A 27342-nucleotide genomic window follows, 5' to 3' on the forward strand; every position below is an offset into this window, starting at 1 on the left:
TTTTTTTTTTTGTATTTAGATATCATGGGAACTTCTAGAAACAAGCTGTCATTACTGGCTGAGTATGATGATTTTTGTAGACATATGAATGGATTAGCAGAGGGATTTGAGAAAGGTTAGAAACTTATTTTAAATTTATTCTTCATACTAGGCATGCACAATCTTTTTCGGTAGAAGGCTATAAAAAAAACATTGCTAAACTTTAGAGAACTGTTATAAAGTTAATTTTCATATTAATTTTACAGGGATGAGATTTTTCCACTTTTTTCTCTCTAATTTCAGCCTTTTTATTGAGAACTCAGATTCTCTAAAAGTTTCACTTTTATATTCCGCTTTTTTAGAAAATTCAGCTGTTGAAATAAAATAATTATATTTATTTTAATAATTATAGCTATTTTTTCCACTTTTACATGCAGAAGATAAGATTTTCCTCATTTTTACCAGCTCACCAGATAGCTCTTATTCTTGTAATTCAAACAACCCTTTTGGAAGTCCCAAGCCCGGAATCTGCTAATATCACAATTCTTATTCACGCTATTATAATATCAAACATAGCTTTTCGTCATGATTTTAAAAGTTCCGCTTTGCAATTCTTATTCGGGCGATTTGAATATCTGCGGTATTCAAATCTGCGAAAAATGTGATATTCAAATCTTCTTATTTATGACATTTAAATTTAAACATCCAATATTGCAATTTGCATTTACACGTTTTTAAAATCCAATTTTGTGATTCGTTCATGCGGTTATAATATCGAACATTGAGTTTTGTATTTATAAGTGATTCGTATTCAGGCGATCTAAAAATTATGAATCATGATTTGTATTTACGCGACTTAAAAATTCTTTATCGCAGTTTGTATTTTATCATTTTCAAAATCAAATATCGAGTTTCATATTCACACGATTTTAAAATCGAAGATCGCAATTTGTATTTACCCGATTTTAAAACCAACTATCACTATTATTATAAGAAGTAAGTTTTTTTTTTTTCTTTAATTAGTTACTATAAAGATGACTGTTATTCTATCGACGATTATTACTATATAAAGGCATTACAACACAATTAAACTGGCAGAGAATATATTCAAAACTTGCATTCTGTGCTGGCAAAAAAAAAAATATAGGATTTGTCAAAAGATGTTTGGAGATGGGCTAACGACTAAATTAGTCACCAATCTATTTGTGTCAGTTTTGCTATTACTACAAGAATATATAAAACTTTTCCCAACTGGAGCACCCCTCGTTCACAAGCTGCGTTACAAGCAATTTGACCTTGTTAAAGGATTTTTTTATTGCTTGTTTAGTGAAACCAGAAGCATTTACAATAATCAGAAATTAAACAAAAAATATATATATATAGCAGCAATAAAAGATAAAGAAAAAGAGGTCACTCAGCATTATTTATGCTATACCCAAATGCAAAATTCTTATCAAATGAAAAAAAATTATATAAACAGTTGCTGATGAGTATCATGTAATTTTTCAAACTAAAATAACAATTTTTGTAAGTAAAGGAGTTGCTATATTTCTACTTCACAGTTATTGATATGTTTGGGCTCTAGCTAGATTAGATTGTAATATAACGTTGTGATTCCAATTGTAAAAGTTTATTTTCTTTTCTAAATAATTTTAAAAGACATGTTACTGATATATTTGCTATAAATCCAGGGTTGGGTTTTTGACGTCAAAAAGTGGTTTTTGACATGACAAGGGTATAATACTGGTTTAAACCGTCAAAAACCCGTCAAAAATGTCAAAAACTAAAGTTTGCCAAGAAAATATATAAACTTCAAAACTACCAACAGTTGCCATGCATTATATTGAAATTTAATTATACTATAGGTAATCAGCAGGTTTTAAAATATTTTTTAATTAAAATTGAGGTAAAATAATAGATTTAAAATCTCAGAAATTTATATTCAAATGCATGTGCAGAAAAATTTTGCACAAATTTTTTTTAAATATTTATATTTTGAAAAAAAAAATTTTTTTTTGATACTTAAGAAAATTAAAAGTTTATTACTATGCATTTTTGACATATAAGGAACATGTAACTAATATTTATAAGGAACTTACAAGTTATGTTGTATAAATACAAACTTGATACAAGTGTATAAAAAATTTTTTTAATGTTATACCGAATATCTTTATTATCCAGTATGTTAATTTGAATTTGAAAGTAGTTATATTTATGAATAATGATAAATATAATTCATATTGTTTATTATTTTATTTATAATTATTACACTTATCATTTTAAAACAGTTTTTATCTCTTAATTTTTTTTCTCCACTTGTATTAAGAATACAAATAATGTATATCTTGAAAGCAAGAAGTAATTATTCAACAGCTGAATATTTAGATATTCAACAAAACTATATAGTATTCAGCAAAATGAAATTCACAAGTATTTGGATAAACTAAATTTTCAGCATAGTAAATTAATAGGCTGAATATACTATAAATCGACACTATCTACTCTGTGTATTCAACAGAAAGCACTTAAATTTGTATTGTCTTATGTTAACTATGAATTTAAAAAAATTGAAGATTTAAAATTCAGAATTACTGATTTTTCTGAAAAATTAACAACCAATCACGAAAGTCAAACTAAACAAAAGAACATTACAGTCACTGATCCGTGAAATATTTAAACAAATTATTATGGAAATTTTTTAATTATCCTAATTAAATACATAATTTTAAAAATTAGAACATGCATCACACTACATAATCAAAATGAAAATGATGGAAGTAGAAATTTAATTCAAAATTCAATAGTCTAGTTCATTTGCTCCTCGCAGCATACGGTAGCACATAACTAGTTTTGAACATTTTTCTGTTCCTAATCTATTACGGAGTTTCGAATGAATTAGTCCAAAACTGGAAAACATCCGTTCTATTGAAGCAGAACTGGCAGGGCATGATAAAAGTTGTATGGCTAATTCTACAAATTCAGAAGCTGGACCAGACTTAAAAGATTCACATTTGCTTATAGCCTTCCACCATGTTACTGGATCCATATTTTTCACACTTGGTAAAAAATAAGAAGATGGAAATGGTGATGCTTCACCTTCAAATGATATTACGAATGGTAAACAACCCACAATTTTTTTTTCAGCCCAAATACGAGCACCTTCACTTTGTGTATCTGACAAACCTTCTCCCTTATACATTGGATGTAACATATAGGCCAAAAAATGGAAGGGCTTAAGTATTTCTTTCATTCTCTTCTGAATTACAGAAATATGTGGTTGCAATGAAACCTCCTTTATTAGAGACAGCCATATTGAACATGCATCAGCAAGCGAACAAGTATCTTTTTGTGAGGTTTCTAGACCAATAGCAACTGGCTGAAGCATCGAGAACAGATCCTTGCATTGCTTAAACAAATTGTAGTCATTTACCAATCTACAAATGTCAGCATCAACTTTCTCTTCATATTTTTTTGCAATCTGTATGTAAAATGGTCTATTCTTTAAAAAAGTATTAATGCATGTAAGTTGACTGTTCCACCTTGTGTCTCCAGGTAATTGAGGTTTTAAAGATTCAGGGAATTCTTTAAGCAAACCTGCTGGAAAGTGGCAATTTCTGAAGTACTTTTGAATCTTTACGACTTGCTTCATTACTGTTTCTGGAGTAAGAGCTTGTCCAACTAAATTCAACCAGTGAGCTGAACATCCATACAATAGTAACTCATTTTCATTATCTGTCAAAAGTTCTCTTGTCTTTTCCATAACTTTTGCATTATCTGTAACAACTGCTTTGACATCACAGGAATATATATCTTTAGCTTTCTCAATTGCATTTTCAATTATGTGTTTATGAAAATCAGCATTTTTTGTAGTTGCACCAGTCTCAATGGCATCCAGAAAGTAAACCTTTCCTTCACTATTAATACAGGTTGCTATAACTGAATCATTGTGAATGTTGCTCCAGCCATCTTCTACTAATGTAACTTTTTTCCCCTTCAGTTTCTCTTTAGTCATTTCTACAATCTCGGTTGAAACTTCATTCAGCAATGAATTAGATAATGCTTTTCTGGAAGGGGGAAAATATCCAGGTCGTAGTGCAGATATCATATTTTGGAATGTTGAGTGTTCCACAACATTGAAAGGAATGCTGTTAGCATAAAAAAATTTTGCAACTAGGGTGTCCAATTTATGTGCTGCATCTGTACTTGTTCTTGTAAAAAAAGGGTTAGGCTTTACTTTCTTGCTTGGCATTTCAAGTTCAGTTTCATCAACATTAACCTCATCATCTGCACAACTCAAAGTAGTTGATTCTTTATTTTTCAAACACTGAGCAATATGGGTTTTCATTCTGTCTACACGATTTGCTCTAACATTTCCACAATATTTGCATTTTGCATAATGTTTTCCCTCAATTTTAATTTTAAGGAAATGTTGCCACACTAAATCTGTAGGTCTGCCACCACGAATCATGCTTTCTTTTTAAAAAAAAATTTTTATTGGTGAACTAGAAAAAAAATTAAGACCAGCAAAACCTAATTTGTGTAACTGAAAAATAGAATTTAACTCTAATGAATACAGAGATAAACCACACAGGAGCAAGCTGATTTCCTTTTCTCTTTGATTTAGGAGGGGGTGGGGAAAATGCATTGCACAGGCATAGCAATGAATGTTTGAGTTAAGGAACTTGAAACATCTGGCTAAGAGTATTGATTTTAAAGGTGAAATGTGAGATTTATTTTAAATCATCCACTTCAGTTACTCACTTTTGTTATTTATTATGGTGAATTGTTTTATTATTTCTGATAATGCATTATTTAATCACCAGTTATATTCATCTATTCCACATCAATTAACAAAACAATATTTTGTTGTTGAATAAATTCTGATTTCTTAGAAATGCGATATCATTAGCAAGTTTTTCTTGATGTGCAATCACATCTGCTTTCCTTAAAAATAGTCTTTTAATAAAAAAATAAAATAAAAGGAGAAAATTGTTTATTAATTTAAGCATATAATTATTTGTTAATAAAAGCAGGTGATCATTTTATAAAGAAGATAGTAGTTAGAACAGTTTTTTTTTTTTTTTTTTTTTTTTAACTTTGATTCTGTTTTTCTGATTCCACTGCCTTGTTTTTTTTTTCCCCCTCTTAGGATTAATTTGTACTCAATAAATTTATTCTTTTTATTCATAAGTTTTATCATTAAGTTTTTTTTTTTTTTTAAATTCCGTTTATCTTATACTATCTAAAATAGTTAGAAGAGCTAAAAATAGACAAAAATTCCCTGATTGTAATGTTGCATGTGCCCAACCTGTTTAATAGATTTTTCTTTAAATGATGTCTAGTGTACAAAACTGCTAATGTTTATCTTTAAAAATGTCTAATTTTTAGTATAGTCTATACACTAAATTTGGTTATAAATAAATTTCTTAATAATATCACTGCAGATTTTCAATAACACATGAAAATGAATACATAATATTACAAGAGATGTGAGTTTTCAAAAGTACAAGATTTTGGTTACTATTCAAAATATAAGTGTTTCTTCAAAATTTTAAATTTATTTTTTCTAGAACATATTTAGAAACACTATCCTTTATAAAAAAATATATAAAATTTATGTATTAATTAAATTTCACATATGAATATAGGTTTTTGACGTTTTTGACATTTTTGACAGTGAGGTTTTTGACGTGACAGTTTAAACCATGGTTTAAACTGTCAAAAACTGTCACGTGTCAAAAACCTGCCAACCCTGTATAAATCACGTAACAGTATTTATTAAAAGATATGGAATGTTAATGTATATTCTCAGTAGTTTTAATTTGCTAAATTAGTCAGTTACTCAAGTAATAATTGTCTCTTATGTGATCTGAAGAAAAACATAATTTCTACAGGGTATCTACAGGGTTTGTCATGTAACTTAAAATATTATCTCCACTAAGTAATTAGCATATTCGAAATCACCCCTTTGAACCATTAAGATTGAAGCCTTTTTCAAGGTTTTTTTTTTTTTTTTTGCCCTCTGTACATTTAAATTAGCTGTGTTAATAAATTTTATGTTAATAATATAGTTTTCTCACATAAATTTTATTCAAGAGCCATGTGTTGAACACCCCTACCTACTATTTACTTATCATTGTGAATTATAATTTATTGATAAAATGAAAATAATACTGCTTGTTTTAGATCTCAAGATTTATGTAGCGTCTCGGAAGAATTCCTTTCAAAATTTGAAAACATTGGTGAGTGAGAATAAACAGTTAGAACATAAAGTTAACTGCTTAGAAAAAGATAAATTACGTCTGGAGGCTGAGTTAAAGCAAACGAGGTAAGCTAACATTTGTTGCTTTGTTCAATGTTTTGGATTCTTTTATTTATGTTAAATTATGTTCTGAGGAATTTGGATAAGTTTTTTTAGACTTGAGATTTACAGAATTAAGTTATTTTCTAGAAAGATTTCGTCCTGTATCTCGATAAACACTTGTATGAAAATGCATTAGGATTTCCTGAAATATGTTGACTAATTTGTATTACAGTCGACTCGTGTTATAACGACCCTGTGATAGAACGACCAACATGATATAACGACCCTGTGAAGGAGTCCCAATTCACATCCATAGAAGATAACGTTATTTTACTCTTGCTATAACGACCGTAAAAAAGGTCAACTCCTAATATAACGACCCTCTCTGAATTTGAACACCGCTCTTTTCTAACTTCCTATTGGAAGGTGGGGTTGAATGGTTGACCTTGAACAAGCACACATATGTTAAGTCCTCTTAACATGTTACTTCAACAAATTAATGCACATCAAAAAATTAATGTCTTCGTCTAATGAAGCCTCGTTTATGTTCCTCGGTTTACTCTTCTTTATAATACTGCAGATTATGTACATAAAAAAAAATTCGTTATATATACCGCAAATTATGTACATCAAAAAATTAATTCATTAGAAACTAGATTTTTTTTGTCATACTATGTTTTTTAATCTGTACTTTAAAATAAAATTCTTAATTGTTAACAGTTGTAATTCAATTGTTAAAATGTCATTACGTTTTCTTAATGTTTCATTATGTTTTATTAATCCTATCCTTTTTTGGTTTATAACGTGTATACCACAAATAGTATATGCATGCATTATGACGTTTAAAACCATTATGTGACCGATTTTCAAAGGAAATTTGCTCATTTTGATATAGCGACCATTTGATATAACGACCAGATTGGGGCAGTCCCGATGGGGTCGTTATAACGCGAGTCAACTGTATTATGCTATTTATTTTTTTTTTTCTGTTCTATTGAGTCATTTATAGTTTTGAGGTTGTGGTAAGTTTCTTATACTGATATTTTATTTAGTTAAATCAAAAGCTACATTGATGACTTAATAGTTTCAGCATTTGCTTGGAAGTTTTTAGTGATGCATTTCCCCAGACACCACTAAGACATAACTTGGACGATGAAAAAAATGCTTCTTAATTATGTAATCCGTGGGGGTCAAGCCATCAGATGTGCACAATAGTATTAACAAAGAGGGTTACTATTCATCCTTATTTGTGACCTAAATTCTGCATTAAAGCAAACTCTATTAGAGTCAGTTCAAAACTATGTATTTTATCCAAATAATAAAATAATCTGTAAAACTGATACGGAAATATCAGCTTTTTTATTTATTTACTTGTCATTGATAGAAGTATATTCAATTGTAATGGCAGGGATATGCTTAGAAGCAGTATTCTCTCCCTATTTTTTCAGTAAAATTTTTTTTTTCAATAGTGCCATTTATTATTAATGAAGAAAAAAATTTATTTCTTTAATTTATATATATATATGTGTGTGTGTAATTGTTTTAAGCATAATAAATATTTTTTTGTTCTTTGGTTGGGTTTTTTGTTTCTTTTAAAGTAAAAGTTCTGTGTGTAATTTCACAATAAGTACTAAAGTACCTTTTGTGAAGATCAAAAATTTAGGGTTCTCTTGTATAAAGCTCCATTACTTGAACCTGTTTATGCTGATAGTTTTTTTAAAAGGGCATGTAGAAGTGGACAATTATTAAAAACATTCCACATTGAGCAATGTAAAAGCTGCTAATGCTGTTAAAAATTATTGTGGCTTTTTGTGTGCTTAGAGGAACAACCACCATCTTTAACACCGACCCATTATTTTTCTTACTTAGTTATGTTCGCTGGATCACTTAAAATTATTTTAAAGGATACTTCCTTAAATTTTTCTAGTAACCAAGAACTTAAAATATTTGTGCTAAGTATTCAAACTTCAAAGTAATATTTAAACTATTTATTTTTTACATGATTAATCTCTCCACTTTTTATATGTGCAAACATGCAATGAATTGACATGAAATTTGATTATGTTCTTTTGATTATAATATTTGTTTTATTTTTCAAAGGAGCCAATTGATTACTGAACATAACAAGTCTCAACAATTGAAATCAGAAAAAAACTCTCTGGTAAGTTTGATTTGTATCTCAGTCAGTTTGTCATAGTTTCAGTTCATAGTGTCATAGTTTTCTTTCATTTGTAAATATTTTTTCTGTTAGAATAATAAATGTTATTAGGGATAAAAGTAAACTTACACATAATTATTCATTTAAATTATGCTGCATATAATTCATTTTGAATATCATGTTTTGAAAATTTTAATGATTTAAATTTATAAAGATATAAATTTTTTGAAGGATTTTATTCAAGAAATTTTCAGGATTTTTGAGTTGGACCTACAATCATCCCTGAACTATCTAATAGTGTTCTTAACCTAATATATTTATTCCTTTTTCTTTTAAAGATTAATTTTAATCTCAAAGCTCATGTTTACTGCTCTTTTTTAATGATTTTTCACTATTAAGTTAAATATTTAAATACCTTCATAATATTCTAATCAGGTAGATTTTACATATTTATTCACATTTACATAATTTTCACATATTCATTTGCAGCATTAATAGTTGTGTTGAAGAGAATTACAATCTTGTTCAGTGTGTCACCAGTTTACAAATTCTTATTTCTATTCAACGTAAAGCTATTGATTGTTTTAAGTTTAATTTACGTCTCTGGTGGACTTCTTTAAATTGTTGTAGTAATGTAAACTAAGGGCAACCAAGATCTTATTTCATTTCATATTTATTGTTCTAAAATTGAGTAATTTGTAAAATCTCTTATTTATTCATTATAATTTTATAGGAAAACTTTTTAGTCCCATAACATTATAAAATTTAATATCTTGTCCCATAGGAAAGGCAGATAGTCCTTATCAAAGAGCTTTTAAATGATCAAAATGGCATAGATCATACTACAAAAGAAAGACTTGTTCAACTTAGTTCAGCAACTAGTCAACACAATGGATATTCCTCAAAGTAAGCAAATTTCCAATTTGTACTTTTTCATTAGTGTTTGACCTTTTATGTCATGCAGAAATCATTGATGAATATTAAGTCACATCAAATTGTTAAAAATAAAAATTTTGTTAAGTCTAAACAAAATGTGTTTTTGTTAAAGCAAAAACAAAACTATCTGGGAGCTCAAAAATAAAGATGTTATATAAGGTATTATTCCAAATTTGAAACAATGAAAATATGTAATATATTACAATATTGTGTGTAATCTAATTGCAATAAATATTAGTAAGATATTTCATGTTTGTCCTCGATCAACTTTATAGTAGAATACAACATAATTCTAAAAAAGAAAAAAAATTACTTTTTTTTTATAAATTTTTTACTTTAAAAAATTTTTAATAGTATTTATTTCATATAAATAAAGACTTGTAGTTTAGTTAAAGTTAATAAAGGAAAAAGCTACTATGTAGAAAAAATTTAAAAATACTATTTCTAACATATAAATAAAAACTTTTTATAGTTAAAATAAATAAAGGAAAAAGCTACTATGTAGTAAAAACTATAATATGCGGAAAAACTGTGAATTTTGGGTATTATCGCATGATTTCCACATTGCTATTTGTATTCACGTGATTTTAAAATCACAATTCCCTATCTATATTCGTGCGATTTAATACATCACACTTTATGATTCGTATTCGGGCAATTTAGAATGTAATGTCGCGATTTATATTTCATCATTATCCTAGTTGGCCAGACAGCCCAATGTGAGCCAATGCCTTCCTCTGACGATTTTTCCATGATGACTTCCTATTTATCTTTGATCTCCAATCATTTTCACTCCCATCTCAACTGCGACCTTCCCCGCTTTCTTTTTCCAGTGGGTTTAAAAAGCAGTATCTTTTTTATTGTGTTGTCACTCATTCGAATCATATGGGCGATCCAATTCATGCAATTTGTATTTACATAATTGAAAAATCTCGCGTCGTGAGTGCCATAAGTGTGATTTAAAAATGCCATAGTGCGTTCTCTATTCCTGCTATATTTAAAAAATCATATTCCAGAATTTGTATTTACACAATTTGAAAACACATCGTGATCTGTATTCGTGCAATTTAAAATTCCCCCTCTTTACCATATTTGTGAAATTCAAAAATTATTACTTGCGAAAAATACTCATGAGATTTAAAAATCACATAGTGTGATCTCTATTCGCGATTTGTATTCTCATCACACACCACAATCTTCATTCATGCTATTTAAAAAATCACACAACTTGTGATTTTTTAGATGGCATATATCTTGGCATGATTTAAATATCAAATATCGCTATTCATATTTGCGTGAAAAAGAAATTTCACGTCCCGCTGTGATTTAAATATCATATATTGTAATTTTTATCCACGTGATTTAAAAATTACACATCACGATTTATTACATAGACAATTTATTATATTCAGTATGTAAATGGGAAATATTTATAACTGTAAAAGTTTTGCTAAAACTAAATTTTAACTATGCTGGTTTTGAGTTTAAAAAATGTTAGTTTTTTTTTTCTGTTTAAGATTTGAAATATATTTTTTGAAATTTTATTCTGATTTCATTTGATGTACCAGAAATGAGGCTTAAAATATTTTTATTTAACATTATTTTTATGATGTGTTCTCTATTTGATATAAGCATCTCATTTTCACCATACATATATATTTTTTTAGAATTTCATGTTAATATCAAATATTTAGCAATATTTTATGATATAAATATGTTTAAAAGGAAACTCGCAAAATAAAGGAGAAATATTTTGAAGTTTTTATGGTTAGGTATAAGAGTGTTCATGTTTATAATATATTTACATTTCTTCTATGTAGTTGTATTAAAATTATATTTGTTACATTAAAAGAAAATTTTATTTTAAACCTAATTTTAAAAATAAATTTTGATGTCCATATTTTTGTTTGAAATGTTTTTTTATTTTATTTATTTATTTTTTATATGTAATTAAATTATTTTAATAGTACAGTATATTCTCAACCCAGTTAGATAATATAGACGCAGGCGTGCACAACACACGCAGATACATTGATGGTGATTCTCCAATTTTGGAGGTACTTTTTTTTTGTTGTAGTGTAAAGAAATGTATCCATGTGCACAAAAAGAAAAAAAAATGGAGCAGACAGCTTAATCACGATTTATGCAAGGCAGAAGAAAGCCAGAGTTGTATGCATGCTGCTCCCTAAGAGAAAAGATAATTGTCACTTCAGCATAAAATATTAGCAATCCCATCATTAGTGGTTGAGCCTACAATCAGCTGATTTTTTACAACTTAACTCGACGCGACTATAGTTTTACAATGAAAATAGACTATTTCGGTGAACTTAGGAAATCTTTTAATGTTATTTCGTTTGGTGTGAAATAACTAATATTACTTAATATGATAATTACTTTTTATGAATGTAGTTCTATGTATAACTATTAATATTTCTCTAATGTTGTTAATGTGCCTGTGTGTGTGTATGGTCTAGAATAAATAAAAATATTAAATAGTTAACTGTTTACGTATATTTACTAAAGTACGTATATTTAATTATGTAGATACTTTATGTTTTTATCTTACTATGATTCTCAATATCTCGAACTTCGGTGCCTCGAAAACCCTTTAGTCAAAAAATTATTTTTACCCTTGGCTTTATGTATCCACCTAACGTTAATTTGAATTCCTATGTCGAAGAATTTCTTCTCAGACTCTTATGTTGAATTTTTTCGGAAAAATCTCAATGCAAGTTTATTGTAATCCAATTTTTTTCTATTTAATGAATAATAATTTTTTTTTGTCTTATTTCTAAAAATAAAATTATCATTGTTGTATTTATATTTATAGTCAAATATCATTACATGCATATTTATTAGTAATAATTTATATGTTTTGTGACTATACTTTTTAGAAAATATTTAGTTCTGAACTTGTTATCTCGAAGGCTGGTTATCTCGAAATTTTTTTAGCATCCCTTTTGATATATCGAGAGTATACTGTACATGGAATGATGTTGATACTTTTGTTCCGTTGAAATTAAATTATCATAATTCCTAGGTTTTTAAGAAAGAATGTTACTTTCGTTTATATCTACTTTTTACTATGTTGAGTTATCGTTTTAAATTATTACTAATTAATAAATTATTTATTAACCTGTGTAAATCATGAAAAGTGTTTGGTAAGAGTCATGGATTTAAGAACTCAAAATTTAGCAAAAACTCTGTTAAGAAACATTCACAGAAATTTTCATATTTAACTCCACTATATTTATAAATGTTTTAATCTGTGAAAGGAAATTTATTTTTGTATAAAAATGTTATTGTTTGTGCCATTAATTCTGATAGTTTCTTGGAACATTTCTAAGAATTCATAAGGTGTAAAAATCCATCCAAAAGGTTTTTAAGCTTTAAAAATAAATTGAAACAAATTAAAAAATATATTAATTTTATTATTATTATTTTTGTGCTTTCAGTTTTATTTTTAAAGAGTTAAATATTTTTTACCAATAAACAGACAAAGCAAAAATATAGATGGCTGTACTTAAGCACATATGTATATTTTGTTTTCAAATTTTAAAACGTAATTGAGTTCAAAATGTTACTTTTTTATATCTGTTCAAATAGTAAAATTATCATAAATATTTAAAATATATTAATTTTCTAGCTTTAAGCCTTTTGAAGAGTCCGCATCTTTACTATCTTCTGATGATTGTGATGAAACCACAGATGAATTGGAGAGTTCTGAGTCACACCCTCGAGGCAACTCTAAAAACAAAAACTTGAAAACAATAAAAGACAAAAACGAAACTTCAAAGGTAATTTTTCTAATGTTTGCATACAAAATTCTATTCTTTATATATATATATATATATATATATAGTGATCTATTTTATTTGTTGTTATTTTTATAAAAAAAAATTTTGAGTGCTCCTCACACTATTGTATTAATATATTTTGCTTTGGCTTTATTGATACAATATCAGAAAGCACTCTGCTTTGCGGATATAATCGTGTGGGCTGAAGAAAAGATTATATCTTCTTTTTTTTCGGTTTTTTAAATAAAATTTCATCCATTTTTTTTTTTATTTATTTATTTATTATATAATCTGTTGTTTGTTATTTTTACTTATTATTCCCTCCCCCTTTTTTTTCATGTGTCTATAATTTTTCTTTGTTTTATTCTTAATTTTGAACTTTTATATTTATATATATATTTATATATATATTTATATATATATATATATATATATATATATATATATATATATATATATATATATATATATATATATATATATATATATATGTGTGTGTGTGTGTGTGTGTGCATAGAATATTACGCCTTATAAAATAGTACCTTTCTTTACTGCTATTTAATCAATCTCAAATTTTGTGTAACCAAGATAAGGATTAATTTTAGAATGAACTGAACAAAGTGGAAAGAAACTGAAAATGACCATTACTATTTTTGGATAAATATTATAAGAATTGATTGAATTTAAGTAATTTCGCATTTACTTTTTACAAAACATAATTTCGTAATTATTTTAATTTTATATAAAACTTGTATAATTTTTATTTCAATTATTATTAGGTCAATTATGTGTACCTTAGTTGTAATTTAACTAAATGCAAAGTTTGATTTTGAAGAAAAAGTTAAGAACTAATTGCCCAATGTTCAATGAATTTCTCCACGGTAAAATTGCAATTTCATACTTTGTATTTTCTTTGCCTATGTGTCCAAACTACGATGTTACAATTAAAAATTTAATTTAATTTTCTTTAAATTGAAGCAAATTTTACAAAATTTATTGTTTGGCAAACAGTAGGTATGCATTTATAAGCTATTTTGTAATTAATATTTATCTTAAACTAAAAAATACTACAACAAAGTTTGTCAATAGTTTGAGAATGTTTTATTACCTGCATTGGACAGTTAATACACATCAGATTAAGAGATATCAAACCTCAACTTTATAATTTTAAACCTAACTAGAAGGCAAAAAACTCCTGGATCAGGCATTGGGACTAACTGGACAATGTAGAGGAATTTTTGTTAAAATTACCTCGCATATGCATTCTATAGAAAGGAAAAACACCAGGAGATTCAAACCTATTATTCCTCTACCCGTGAGCATACTTTGCATCCACAATTTTGTTTAGGTGCTGGTAGCATTGAGTTAATCTAACTATCGCCGTTATTTGAACACCTAATGTTTAATTACGTGTTCAAATAACGGCGAGTTTGAGTATTAACATAGAAACTTCAAACTTATTTTTTAACTTGATTATTAAATTTATTTCTGTACACAAATTTTAGGGAAGTTCAACTTATTTGTCTTGTGATGATCCTATCTACCAAGATCAAACAACCGTGCGTAGGAATAGTATGATTGCTTTTCGTAGCAATAGTGAGCCGAACTCTACTTCGCCAGAAGTGGTTATAACTCGCCAAATTATAAGATCAGGTTCGATATAAGTCTTTATGTTATAAATTATTTTATGTCTCTTTTACACGCTTGTAAAGCTTTCTATCTGATATATGTGAAAATTTATATTTAAATAGTTGAACTAATTTTTGATACAATCTGAATCATTATAGCAATATCATTAATTAAACTCGGGTCTTACTTTAAAAAAGGTAACATTACCATTAACTTGATATTTGGGATATAAATGCAAAATGAAGTTTTTATGCCAGGCTGGACAGTCTGCTTTTGATAAAATAGATTGAACACTGTTAAGAGATTTGTTTGCAAAGACCATTGAATAATCAAATAAAAAATGCCCTGAATAACTTTCAATGTACTTACTCTATATCTATAATAGTCTACTGGCTTGCGACATGCATGTATATATATAGGAAAAGCTCTAATTTTTGCAGATATAAGAAATGTTTACTTTTCTGCTGTTTGTGAATTTATGTAGCTGCTTAATCCGTGTCCTTAATTTCAGATTCTGAACATATAAAGGAACGCTCTTTTGATGGAGGCAAAAGTTTTAAGCATAATCGAAGTGTAAAGCATAATCGAAGCAGGTGAGCATAGTCCAAGTTTTTTAGTACTAAGAACAAATTAAGTTTCTATTGTTAAAATCTTACTGCTATTGCTAACTTTAATGGAAATATTTGGGGGGGGGGGAAGTATATAAAAAAATTCAATCATTTATGCCTTAACATTTAATTATTTTGTCAATTTTTGAACTTAAAAGGGGGGGGATCAAAAGTTTTGTTTGCAATTTTTTAGGTGTTTCTCATATTTTGATAGTAGTAACATGATACCATGCTCCTAAAAAACCATTTTATACTGTATAAAATAGTTGCACATGTACACCTTGACTCTGTTGTCTCGTTAAAACTGCTGTTCCTGCAGTACTGTAAGCCCATTGAAGCATTTATGTGGAAGTCATGTGGGCACAGATCTTGACTAGAGAAGTGGGGATCAGAACTGTTAGTGCTTATAAATGTTGCATTTGTAGTCCAGTATTGTTGTGCAACAACTCAGTGAAATTCTCACAGCTTAGTAAAACAATAAATACTTAAAGAAAAAAAAATTGTAACTTAATTAGGTCCTCCCCCCCCCCTTAACACCAATGCCATAATTCTTTTTTTTTTTTTTCGATCTTCAAGGTTAATTGGGCAGTTTCGACTAAAAAAAAATTGCTCTAAAAATTTTTTTCTTTCTTGTATTGATTAGAACTGACAGTGTATTGCTAACTAATAATTTAATGTTTTGCTCCAGCTATTTATTTATTTATATTTCATTATAGCCTTCCTATCGATTGCTGTGGTGTTGGAAAACTGGGAAAAGCTCATACTTTTCAAACAAAAACATTCATTCGCGCTGAAAAGTGTCATCCCTGTAGTAAAACGATCAAGTTCTGCAAGCAAGGTTTAAAATGTTCTGTTTGTAGAATCAGCTGTCACATTGAATGTAAAGAGCAATGTTCATTGCCTTGTTTACCAGCTATTTCTATTCCCACTAAAGGATCAGTAAGTTATTCTCTATATATTCATGTATTTTTTTTAAAAAAAATATTGTATGTCAATTATAAAAATCAGGGTTTCTGCAATGTAGGGGAAACCTAATATTTTCAGAGAATTTGATTTTACTTTTTAAAAAATGGCAGAATTGTCAGATAATATTGCAAGTTACAATATTATCTGTTAATCCCAGCAAGGAACGGTATTCAAATCAACCAGCTAGGATTCAAACCTGGATAGTCTCACTGAGTTCTGAGGCAGATTTGTAAGTAGGGCAATTGCTGGACCCACTTACAAGTTTGAAATGATACTGAAGCTTGATGTTAAATTTCTTGCTCTATTTAAAAACAATGTTTCTATGTTGCATTCCCAATCTTTAAGTACAACAAAACAATAATCCACATGAGTGAACAAATTATTTTAAAAATAAAAATAGGTTTGCTAGGCTGCCAAGTTGACCCATTGACTGGCTCTTTACAAGGCTGATTGTGTTCCAGAAAAAATCCGGATTTCCGGAATTTTCGCTAACAGTGATCCGGAAGTTTCCGGCAATCGAAAGTCTAGATGTTTAAAAAAATCATTGATCACAAAAGTTTCCGGAAATCAAATTTTCAAAGGTGGAACTTAAAAATACAGTTTATTTTATTTGTTTGTAAGGGAGAGCCAGAGAGATACTTTATAAGCTTATATTCATGATTAATATTCATTTTTTATCAGTAAATAGTTGTTATAATCATAAACTCAAGAAAGAAAGACAGATTTGTAAATTTTAATTACTTCTCCAGGTCATCATAGGTATGTGTAAATGGTATAGATATGTGTAATATATAAATATATTTTAAGTAAACTAAGAAATATTGAGAAAAAGGAAAAAAAGTCCTTGCTGAAATTTTTTTCTAATTTTACAATTTAAACTGTCAAGAAATTTTCCGGAATTTAGACTTGGGCTCACAATCACCCCTGTCATTAGGACATAAGAACATTAAAAGACTTCTATGTAGACCATGTTGGACACAAATGGTTGTCACACAAGTAGTGCTGAAATACTATGCCGCCAAGTTGACAAAGCAATTAACATATTAGTTAACACTTAAAGTGCTATTAGTTAGCACCTTTTCCTTTGTTGTAGTTTTTAAGTAACTAATAATAATTTAAAACATTAAATTTTTTAAATATTAATTTTGTTACTCACTAGTTATAACAGCAAGTTATGTAAAGGTCACTGTTGGTTAGCGATAGCTTAGAAGATGTCAAATAAAAATACTAGTACACTGGAACATCATACTTTAATATAAAGCTAACTATCTAACAACAACAGGCTCCAAAAAGGTTATTCATAAAAACATTTTAAAACTGGTTATTAAGAACGATTAAAAACTTAAACTAGTCGATAGCAAGCATCTCTACTGAAAGTGGATGTCACCAGGGAAAACGAGATATCGGGACGATGTTCTTCAAGCTGCAGCAACTCCAATGGCAAACAACTCCTTAGATAGCGGAGAGAAAACTGTTCACTCCCAACAGTGGTTATCGGTAGTGTTCGTCCAAAAGTATCCTTCCGCGTAGGAACTATACTCTTTGATCTTCTTACCTCCGGCCTTCAACTCATAGCTTAATCCTCCTACCTCGTACTTGGTTGGGCCATGGTTTTCTAGCTGACACAATTAAACACCTATACAGCCACCAGTTGCTGCTCATATGATCACTAGCCCTTTCAGCATTCTCCATTCTGTGTAGTTCATTGAACCAGGGAAAGCTTTCAGCTCTTTTTTTTTTATTTATTGCTACAAAGATTGCTTGTTTAAGTGTCCTCCAGCTTGCTAAACGTAGCACTTAAGACAATTTATTTTTTAAAAAAATTCTTTTAGGTACTTTTTCCATTTTTAGTGCTAAATTTGTTTACATTGTTGTAAATATTAATTATAATTTACTTTATTTATAGGGCACTATTGCAGATTATACATCTTCTACATCTCCTATGATCCCTTCTATAATGGTACATTGCATTAATGAAATTGAAGTTAGAGGTCTTGAAGACATTGGATTATATCGTGTACCTGGAAGGGAGAGAGAGATAAAAGAATTGAAGGAGAAGTTTTTGAGAGGAAAATCTATTCCTTCATTGGTCAGTGGCATTATAATTTGTACAATCTGGTTTATGCCATAATATTTCGGATTAAACTAATTTACATTTAAAAAATTCACGAAATTTGCATTTCTTAAAGTTTAAAATTCTATTGTCTAACTTTTGAGGTTGCATCTCATTCGCATACCTGCCAACTCTTCCGGTTTTCCAGGGTTAGAGCAGAATCTTCCTTATTTGTCCCGAGTTTTCGGAAAAATAATAAAAACTCGCAAAATTTGGCTCTTGATGGCCTTTTGCGGAGCGATGTTCTGAAATGTGTGCCAAAATTGTGTTGCGGGTTACCGTAATAAGGAGAAACAACCCGGTTTTTGAAAAAATCGCCAACTCTGCTGAGGGTGTTACTGTAACATCGGTTTATGAAGAAGCGGGCGCATCTTCAGAGGAGTCCGTTGAATATAGGGGAGGTGGAGGAAGACGCTCTGCACAGCACTCATTGACGCCGGTCGGTCAGTTGTGTCGCTGTTTACTTTCGTTAGGTAGACTCTCGTCTTCTCACTCTCAGATTAAGAAAGGGAGTTTTTGATTATCAATTCCCAAATTTTGCAATGAAATTTATACAGTATTAAATCTTAACAAAAGTAGCATAAAATTTATTTTAAAAAATAAAATCTGTTCAATATTTACAAAGTAGTGAGCAATGTTTACAAAGTAGTTTTTACTTAAACTATTACTATTTTCTTTTCCTGCCCACTGTAAAAGTGTATTGAGTGTCATCAAATAAAGGCATGAGGTGATTCTTTGGATCTGATATTTTTCACTTTCTATAGTATGCAGAAGCTTTCCAGAATTTGCTCTCAGAATTTTGTTGAAATATGTATAATTTTAATTATTAAATTTTTACTTTTTCTGTTTTTCCCCCCTTTACTTTCTTATAAAATATTAGGTTAAATAATTTTCTTCTGACATTAAATAAGACAATAATTTTTATACACTTCAAAGGCATACTTTGCTGTATAAAGATGTTATATAACAGGTTTTTGAAAAAAAATTTGTTTCATATATCATTAAATAATTTATTCAATTATTGTAATTATTAATTGCTTTCAATTTCTATTTTAACTTTTGAACTTTTTATTTGAAGTTTGAATTTTTTTATTTGTTTAGAATGACTTAGACATTCACGCTATATGTGGAACTGTGAAAGAATTTTTAAGGAGTTTAAAGGATTCCTTAATTACAAAAGCTGCCTGGCATACATTTGTAGATGCTGCAAGTAAATAAAATTTTGAATTTATTGACCTACATAGTAGTAAATTATTTTTTGTTATAATGTTATGGTTGCATAATTTCTAAGAAATTTAGTTTTTAATGGCCCATCAATAATTTAATTTTTTTTATCAGTTTATAGCTTAATCATGCTCTAGCGTAATGAGAACAAAGCTAATTTGTTTTAAAAATTTAATGACAAAGTACAGCAAATTATTTGTAAAGTTAATGTTTCATATTTTTGAATTAAAAAATATTTAACATTCTATACCATCAAAGTAAGTCTTTAAATAGCATTTGTTTTTAACATATTTTGAGTTAAGAAAATATTCTAAAAAAAAAAAAAAAAGAAAGAAAGGTGATTTAAATTTTTTGGCACCTTGAATTAGTACTTCTTCATTTTGGAAAACTTAATCTTATGATTTTCATGTTTTTTAAAAAATTGTATTAAAATTAGTATAAGTAAAGTTGTACAAAACAATTATTATGCTAGTTGTGTAGGCTTTTCCAATTTTAAATGTAAGACGAAGAGGGACATTGACCATTTGAAGGATGCAAGTTATGCAGCCCTATATTAGATATTTATTTTAATCAGTTTATTTTTTACTGTTTGTATCTATATGTTCTATATGCAATTTGTTTTTACATGAAAGTCTTAAATCCTAAAAAATACACTCTATTAAGGAAATAAAAAAAATCTTGGAGTTAATGTAGCTTCTCAAAGAAAAACTATATATTTATTTATATTTAGCCTCAATTTATTTATGTAACATTATATTTAAATATTTCTCTCTAGGAAATAATTTTCCTGGAGTCTTACAGAACATAATTTTGGAATAATACCTCTTTCTTTCTTTTTTTATCCTATAAGGTATCCAGCTACGTTTGAAGCTATTTTTTAAAAAAAAAAAAAAAGCAGCCATAATTAATAAGATTTTTAAAAGCTAATGAACTAAAGTTCAAATATAGGCACTAAAAAAAAATCAAAATGTTCACTGCAATTACAGATTTTGTCCCAGTTTAATACTTTAAGGAAAGTATATAACTTTTAAGTTAATTAAGAAATTGAACCGAATAATTTGATGGTATATTCTGTTAACAGGATCGATTAATTCTAAAAATCATCTAACAACGTGTATTTACAAAGGAAATCCTGTTAATTATGCACTTCAAGAAGTGATAAAATAGATCAAAAATCTAATGTAGCTGGAAAATAATCAGCCAAAAAACAACGTAGATTTACGATTGTTACATTGATGTTAATTGAATATTTTAAGAATAGAATGCAAGAATAATGCTTAGTTATATAACTATGATTTAAGCCTTTTTTAGATTTTATTTCTGCAAGAAACCAATTGAGTAGTTTTTTTTTTTTCATTTGTATACTTAGATAATTCCTTGTGTTTCTATTACATCCTTTTTATTTAATGATTGAAGCTTTGTTAAATATGTTCGAAAATGTATATTTATATGTTTAAAAACGCAACTTTACAAGTAAATTGCTTCTTTGAATATAAGAATTTGCTCAAACCAAATTTTTTTTCTGCTCCAAAATGGTTGTGCTGCTGTTCCTTCCCTGTTATTGACTAAATTTATATTCTCATTGTTAATGGGGATTTATTGCACAAAAGATAGAAAAAAATTAGTAAAATTTTGATTCTCTGATTTTTTTTTCCCCACTTATAAAGCAATTTCTTTTCTTCAATCAAACTTATGTTGAGTCTATATTTTCTAGGCCAATGTAATGAAAAGCACAAATTGAATTTGATTTACGAAGCTGTTTGTGATCTCCCTCGACCAAATAAGGAAACACTTGCATTCTTGATATTGCATTTACAAAGGTAATTTGTCAATAAATTAATATTGCTTTTTATTACTAGTCTTTTTCACAATTCTATGCATTTTAATATTATAAATTACTGACTTGTCTTAAGATATAATATATTCCATTTAAGAATTATTTTTTATACAACATCGTTACAAATTTTTTAAATTTAGTTAAACTAACTTTATTGCATATTAATCATTATCCAATTACATGTAACAAGAAACGGAAACATTGACTTTGTTTCAGGGTTGCTGCCTCTCCTCACTGTCAAATGCCGCTTGATAATCTTTCTAAGGTGTTTGCTCCAACTGTTATTGGATATTCTGTTGATCATCCAACAGATACCAACATGTTTTCTGAAACACAACAGCAAAATAAGGTAAATACTTGTTAGGTTGATACTTGCCACTTCTGTACTTAAATTGAGTATATAGCTGTATACTATATATAATTTTTAACTTAGAAGGCTTGAGTTTTAAATTTTTTCTTCATTTCTATATGTAATTAATTTTGAAACAATTCTATGTTAACTATTTTCTTTTGATTAATTTTTATAGGTAATGACGGGACTACTTAAAATTCCTGCAGAATGGTGGCAAAATTTTTTCACTGGGGAAACCATCACTGATAATAAGCTGAAAACTCCAGCGAATTTACCTGGTAAGAACTTAATATCTTGGCTATGTATGATAACTTAAAATATTGCAGAATTATAAACTGAAAATCTCATTAACCTTTGACATAACTAAATATTTTTCATTCATAACATGTGGTCCTCACTCTAAATGCATGTTTGTATAAAATATGAAATATAGTGAAGCCCCTGTGGCAGAATTTTTTCAAGCTGTCCCCGACAAAACACTCTAGCACTAATATCTTTTTGCAAAATACTTTTAATAATAACAAACATATAAGTTACTAATTTAAAGTAACAAAAGCGCTGTGTTTACAAAAAAAAAAAAAAACTTGATTTTTTTTTTTTTTAATAAAACATGTAATAATTTTTTATTCTAATATTATGAGTGATATTCTCGAATTTTGTGGGGGGCACACAAATTATTTCCTTCTTCGCATTTTATAAATAATTATCACAATAAAAAGTATAATTAAAAATCATGAAATCCATAGTAGTAATTGCCGAAAAAAACAATGGCAAAATTACGCAAATCGGGCTCCTCAATTGCGTGTTTGGTTTCGAGATTAACTTGTAGTAGTAAATTATATTGCATAAAAAATATCGGGTTTAAAAACTATGGAGAAAGTGATAACTGCCAAAAACTCGGTAGAATTATTGCCTTAAAAAGTAAGCTCTCAAATGCACGATTTGAATTTTCCATATTGTTCGAATATATCTGGGTATTTAAAATCTGCATGAAAATTAATAACTGCCGAAAATACAATCGTCAACTGAGAGCGTCAAAAAGTGATTATCTAAATGCGGGATTCAAATATTGCTTGTTAGTTTCTGTAGAAGAGGAAAGTAATTTTTTTTCAAAAGAAAAATCTTTCTGCAGGAACTCTGTAACGTTCTGCGACAATGTCACCGTGTCAATGCGATTCTGCCATGGGGAGTGAGACTAAATTAGGAAATTTCAATATGAGTAGTTTATACTCTAATTTATATTCTAATTGATCTTCATTTTTGTTACTCCAAATTAACTGTAAAAAAATTCTTTTAATTTATAATTAGTAATTCAAAAGTGAATGGTTTTGGAGAATTTCTTTCAACGCATCTGCATGAATTATCTCTAATCCCCAATTGTTTCTAAGTACAGATTTAATGTTGATTACATCCCAACACAGAAAGGATAGATTTCACATATCAATTGAAGAGTATGTGTCAGTAGATAATGAGGCTGTGCTGTGTTAGGCTCTTTCAATTGTGATGTGTGTGAAGTAAAAAATAAGTGAAACTGACCGAGAAAAAATTTTATGGTGCCAAAAGAAGCTTGCAACACTTAGGCTGTCTTCAACTGCATGCATGCTGCCTAAAAGGAGCAAAAACTTTATTTTTTTTAAATTCCACTTTTAATTGAAAAAAAAAGTAGTTTTGATATGCACTTTCTATATTAATGTTAAAGTTTGTTAAATTTCAATAAGTATAACTCAATATGTGTATACAGAAAATTTCAATCTTGTCTTATACATCTATGATTTATAATTTTAAATATTATTTAAACTGTCCACTTGATTTTTATCCTTTATGAAGCTTTTTCTTTCGTTCTCATGAAAAATTTCATCAGGTTTTAACTGTATACAAAAATAAAAATGTAAGCTTTAAAACATAAGACTTATCACTGTCTTCCAATAAGCTCTTCAATTGATTGAAGCTAACTATTAATTAAATCAAGAAATGAGGCAATGCATGCTTTTTTTAATGGACGTTCTATATATTTTGCATGGAAAAAATTGGTCTTATTATTGTTAATCCAATAATTCTATCTGGAAAAAAAATCTTTTCTTTTTAAGCTTCAAATATTTTTATTTCCATTGCATATGAAACAAATGGTGTGAACCAAAAGATCTTTTAGAAAATGCTTACCAAAAAAAAATTTTAAAGTGTGCTCATATTTTTACTCTACTTTAATTGTCTTTATTATCAGGAATAATTTTTAATTTATATGTGAGGGATACTTTATGAAAATTATGATAGAAACATTGTTAAAAATAATTTATTATCTGATATACAATAGAGTGTATTAAAACTAGCAAAGTTCACGGAATTTAATCAAACAAAAGAAGTAGAAATATATAGTGCCTACTTATTGTTATAAGAGTGTATAAGTGCTGAGATCACTTTATTGCTCTCAGTCTTTAGATGTTAAAAATGCAACAAAATATTTTAATCTTTGATTTTTGTCTACAAACTTAATTATCTACTACAATCTGTGAAACAATAATTTTAAAAACATCTAAACTTTATCAATGGTTATATTTTCTTTTCTTTATGTTTCAGTATTAATGGTAATATTATTTTCAGATGTGTTATTTTTGTTTTAAATTTGTAAAACTTAGTAATAAAAATTTTTATAGCCCCTGTAAGCAGTAGGCTGGGACCTATCTTCCCTTCTAACTCCCGTCCAAGCATTCCAGTTATTGTGAAAGCCAATCTTTCTCCAAGGTATTAGTGACAATTAAAAAATTTATACTACGATTTTATTGATTTACTGTCATGTCTGTGAAATCAGGATCTAGCAATCAAAATTTTGGCTACTTTTCGAATAATACTCTCTATCAGAACTTGATGTCTGATTTCAATGCAAGTTTTAACCATTTCTTTCCTCCCTGGAAATCCTGTCTTTGAAGATTATCCTACACTTTTCAGTTTAGCTATGATAAAAATAGTTTTTTTTTTATGAAAAATTTAGTTTTAAAATTTTTTTTTAATATGTAATGTTTTTTACTCATGTTCTGAAAGAATATTTTCCTATAATAATATAATGTGTAATATTACTTTCGTAAATATGATTATTTTGTTATCCAATTTTATTAACTAGTAAATGTAAAAGGATATTATAAATTAAGTGATTCTAGAAATTTTACTTCGAATTACCTAGAAATTTTTGGAATTTTGAAAAAATTCAGCTTGAAAGCATTAAGGTAATCAGTGCAAAAATTATGAAATATTGGATTAGGAAATAATATTACATTGAATTATACCATATTATTCAACAATTTTAGATTTCTTTTGTTATTTTAAACTTTTATATTGAAAATTATATGTTAGTCTAATGCTATTATCATCAAAAAAGAAAACTTTGAAGATTCAAATGACTTTAAATTTTATCAAGTGTTAAAAACTGAATAAATGCTTGTCATTTTCATTTAAAATGAATCTTATTGTAAAAAGTTAAAAATTATAGCTAAATATTATGTGTGCAAGCATTCATTTACTTTTTGAGTTTAATTGTGTAGCAAAGTAAAAATAGTTTTTTAATATTCAACATTTCTCTCACATTGTTTCAAAATCTAATTGTTCATTATAAAGCCATTTTCCAATGTTTTTTTAATTTCAAGTTTTATCACTTTATTTTTTAGGCATGCAAAATCTGGTGGAAGAACAGGCAGAAGGCAACGGTATTTGTCTCCAATTTTAAAAGACTGACAACAAAATTCAGTTTTTTTAACCAGATTGTTTTATTAGTTTTTTTTTTAATGCTATTGAATGGAATGATTTAAATAACTTTTTGCAAGAAGAAAATTTACACAGATATGTTATTGAGTTACGGTTTATTTAATTATTAGAATTATATACAAATTCTTTTATTATGCTTAAAAACCTAAACTTTTCTTTTTGTCTATAAATTATTCACTGTAAGGTAATCATTTGATTTAAAAACTGTGTCAATGATCTTCGGCAGACTTTTTTTTTCTGCACTGCTTGAGAAAGCAAGATAAAAGGAATTATATTGTTTTTGTAATTTATGTTTCATTTCCACCATGATTAGTTTTTTAAATGTTTTAATTTATTTATCTGTGATAACATTTTATACAGAAACTTTTCTATGTAAAAATAAATATCTAGTGTGATAGTCTTATGTTTATGTTCGCTCTTTTTGTACTGACAGATGTTCATACAATTTTAGAGTTTTAATCCTATTTTTAAGTATTTGCTATTTTTTATCCTATTTTTGTCCATGTTGTAAATTTTATAAAGATTTTTATTGAGTTTAATAAAAATAATTTTCAGAATAGTGTTTATGATTGAGTGTACCACTGAAAAAATATTGTTCTTATCTATATGAAGTGCATTTAAACCATATAATAATAAGCCACATTTTTACTAATTGTGAATTTTTATTACTGACTTGCCCTTGATATTTCACCAGCTAGTTACTCTATTATCTTGAATCTTCTCTAGATAATAGCACAATACATAGAAATGCATTATTGCCTACTAGGAAATTGAGTAGCATTTCACAAACATCTGAACAAGTTGAAAATGTTGCTTGTCATAATGACTTTACCCCTTCATATCTATACAAAGAAAAACCAGCTACATTTATATTTTCTGGTAGATAAATGCAATTTTTATTATAAATTTTTATCCTTGATATGAACTATTTTACTAAAAATATTTAAAAAGAAGAAAGAGAATAGATTTACAGCAAACATTCCACTAAATTCTATATTCTTAGAATTGTATCTCTAATATTTGATGCAATTTCAAACGTATCTAAACTACAACATGACTGACTCAAATTACAATTAAAGTCCTAAGATATAAAAAGTCCTGATGCTTTTAAGCAAAATTTATTTTATTCAATCTCCATAAAGTTACTTTTATATTCACATTTGTTTTGTTGCTATAATACTTAGTAAGTACTTTCATAAAAATATAAATGTTTAAGACCACTCTGAAGAAGGAAAATATCCGAAATTTGTAACATGCATGTAATAAATATTTTGAAGAACCATTTATAATCGAATAAATATGTTATGTTTGTAGAAAATCTATAAGATGGACTTGAATAAAAGCATCTAGGAACTACTCCGTAGATAAATTAATATCCTGATGAAGGGAATACACAATAATGACTTTACTTATACTTAATTTTAAAAAAAGAAGCACTCTTAAATTAATAGTTGAACAACAAAAAGTTTCCTATATTTCATCCTTTGGTAGAAGCATTTAAAATTACTGCGTTGAAAATTATTAATTTTCCAACAAACTTCTTTACAAAATTACCTAATTTGATATGATGCAGAAGGAGATTTATTGTATCTTTAAGCTACATGAAGATATTTAAAAGTATGTGCTTTAAAAAGAAATTTCCATAATACAGTACCTAGTATCAAAAGTAATGTATTGTTAGTTTTT

The 27342-nt window shown here is 27.7% G+C and overlaps 1 protein-coding gene across 5 annotated transcripts in view; it reads left to right on the forward strand.

Annotated features, from left to right (window-relative positions):
• Nucleotides 1-26213, forward strand: part of LOC107454332 (rac GTPase-activating protein 1) — a 29403-nt gene extending 3190 nt beyond the window's left edge. For 3 of the 5 annotated variants that reach the window (XM_087153139.1, XM_087153141.1, XM_087153140.1), the window contains 15 exons: nucleotides 20-115; nucleotides 6166-6307; nucleotides 8384-8444; nucleotides 9226-9347; nucleotides 13024-13174; nucleotides 14680-14827; nucleotides 15315-15396; nucleotides 16128-16350; nucleotides 18284-18466; nucleotides 19592-19700; nucleotides 21429-21534; nucleotides 21768-21900; nucleotides 22079-22181; nucleotides 24555-24642; nucleotides 25560-26213. In XM_087153139.1, the coding sequence (XP_087009265.1) occupies nucleotides 20-115; nucleotides 6166-6307; nucleotides 8384-8444; nucleotides 9226-9347; nucleotides 13024-13174; nucleotides 14680-14827; nucleotides 15315-15396; nucleotides 16128-16350; nucleotides 18284-18466; nucleotides 19592-19700; nucleotides 21429-21534; nucleotides 21768-21900; nucleotides 22079-22181; nucleotides 24555-24642; nucleotides 25560-25626 (1814 nt within the window). In that variant the 3' untranslated portion in view covers nucleotides 25627-26213. The remainder of the gene's footprint in view (nucleotides 1-19; nucleotides 116-6165; nucleotides 6308-8383; nucleotides 8445-9225; nucleotides 9348-13023; nucleotides 13175-14679; nucleotides 14828-15314; nucleotides 15397-16127; nucleotides 16351-18283; nucleotides 18467-19591; nucleotides 19701-21428; nucleotides 21535-21767; nucleotides 21901-22078; nucleotides 22182-24554; nucleotides 24643-25559) is intronic. The other 2 variants (XM_087153142.1, XM_087153143.1) reach the window with 2 other exon arrangements.
• The last annotated feature ends 1129 nt before the right edge of the window (nucleotides 26214-27342 follow it).

Source organism: Parasteatoda tepidariorum, chromosome 10, assembly GCF_982258835.1.
Source record: "Parasteatoda tepidariorum strain Cologne lab strain chromosome 10, Ptep-v5.0, whole genome shotgun sequence".
Lineage (NCBI taxonomy): Eukaryota > Metazoa > Arthropoda > Arachnida > Araneae > Theridiidae > Parasteatoda > Parasteatoda tepidariorum.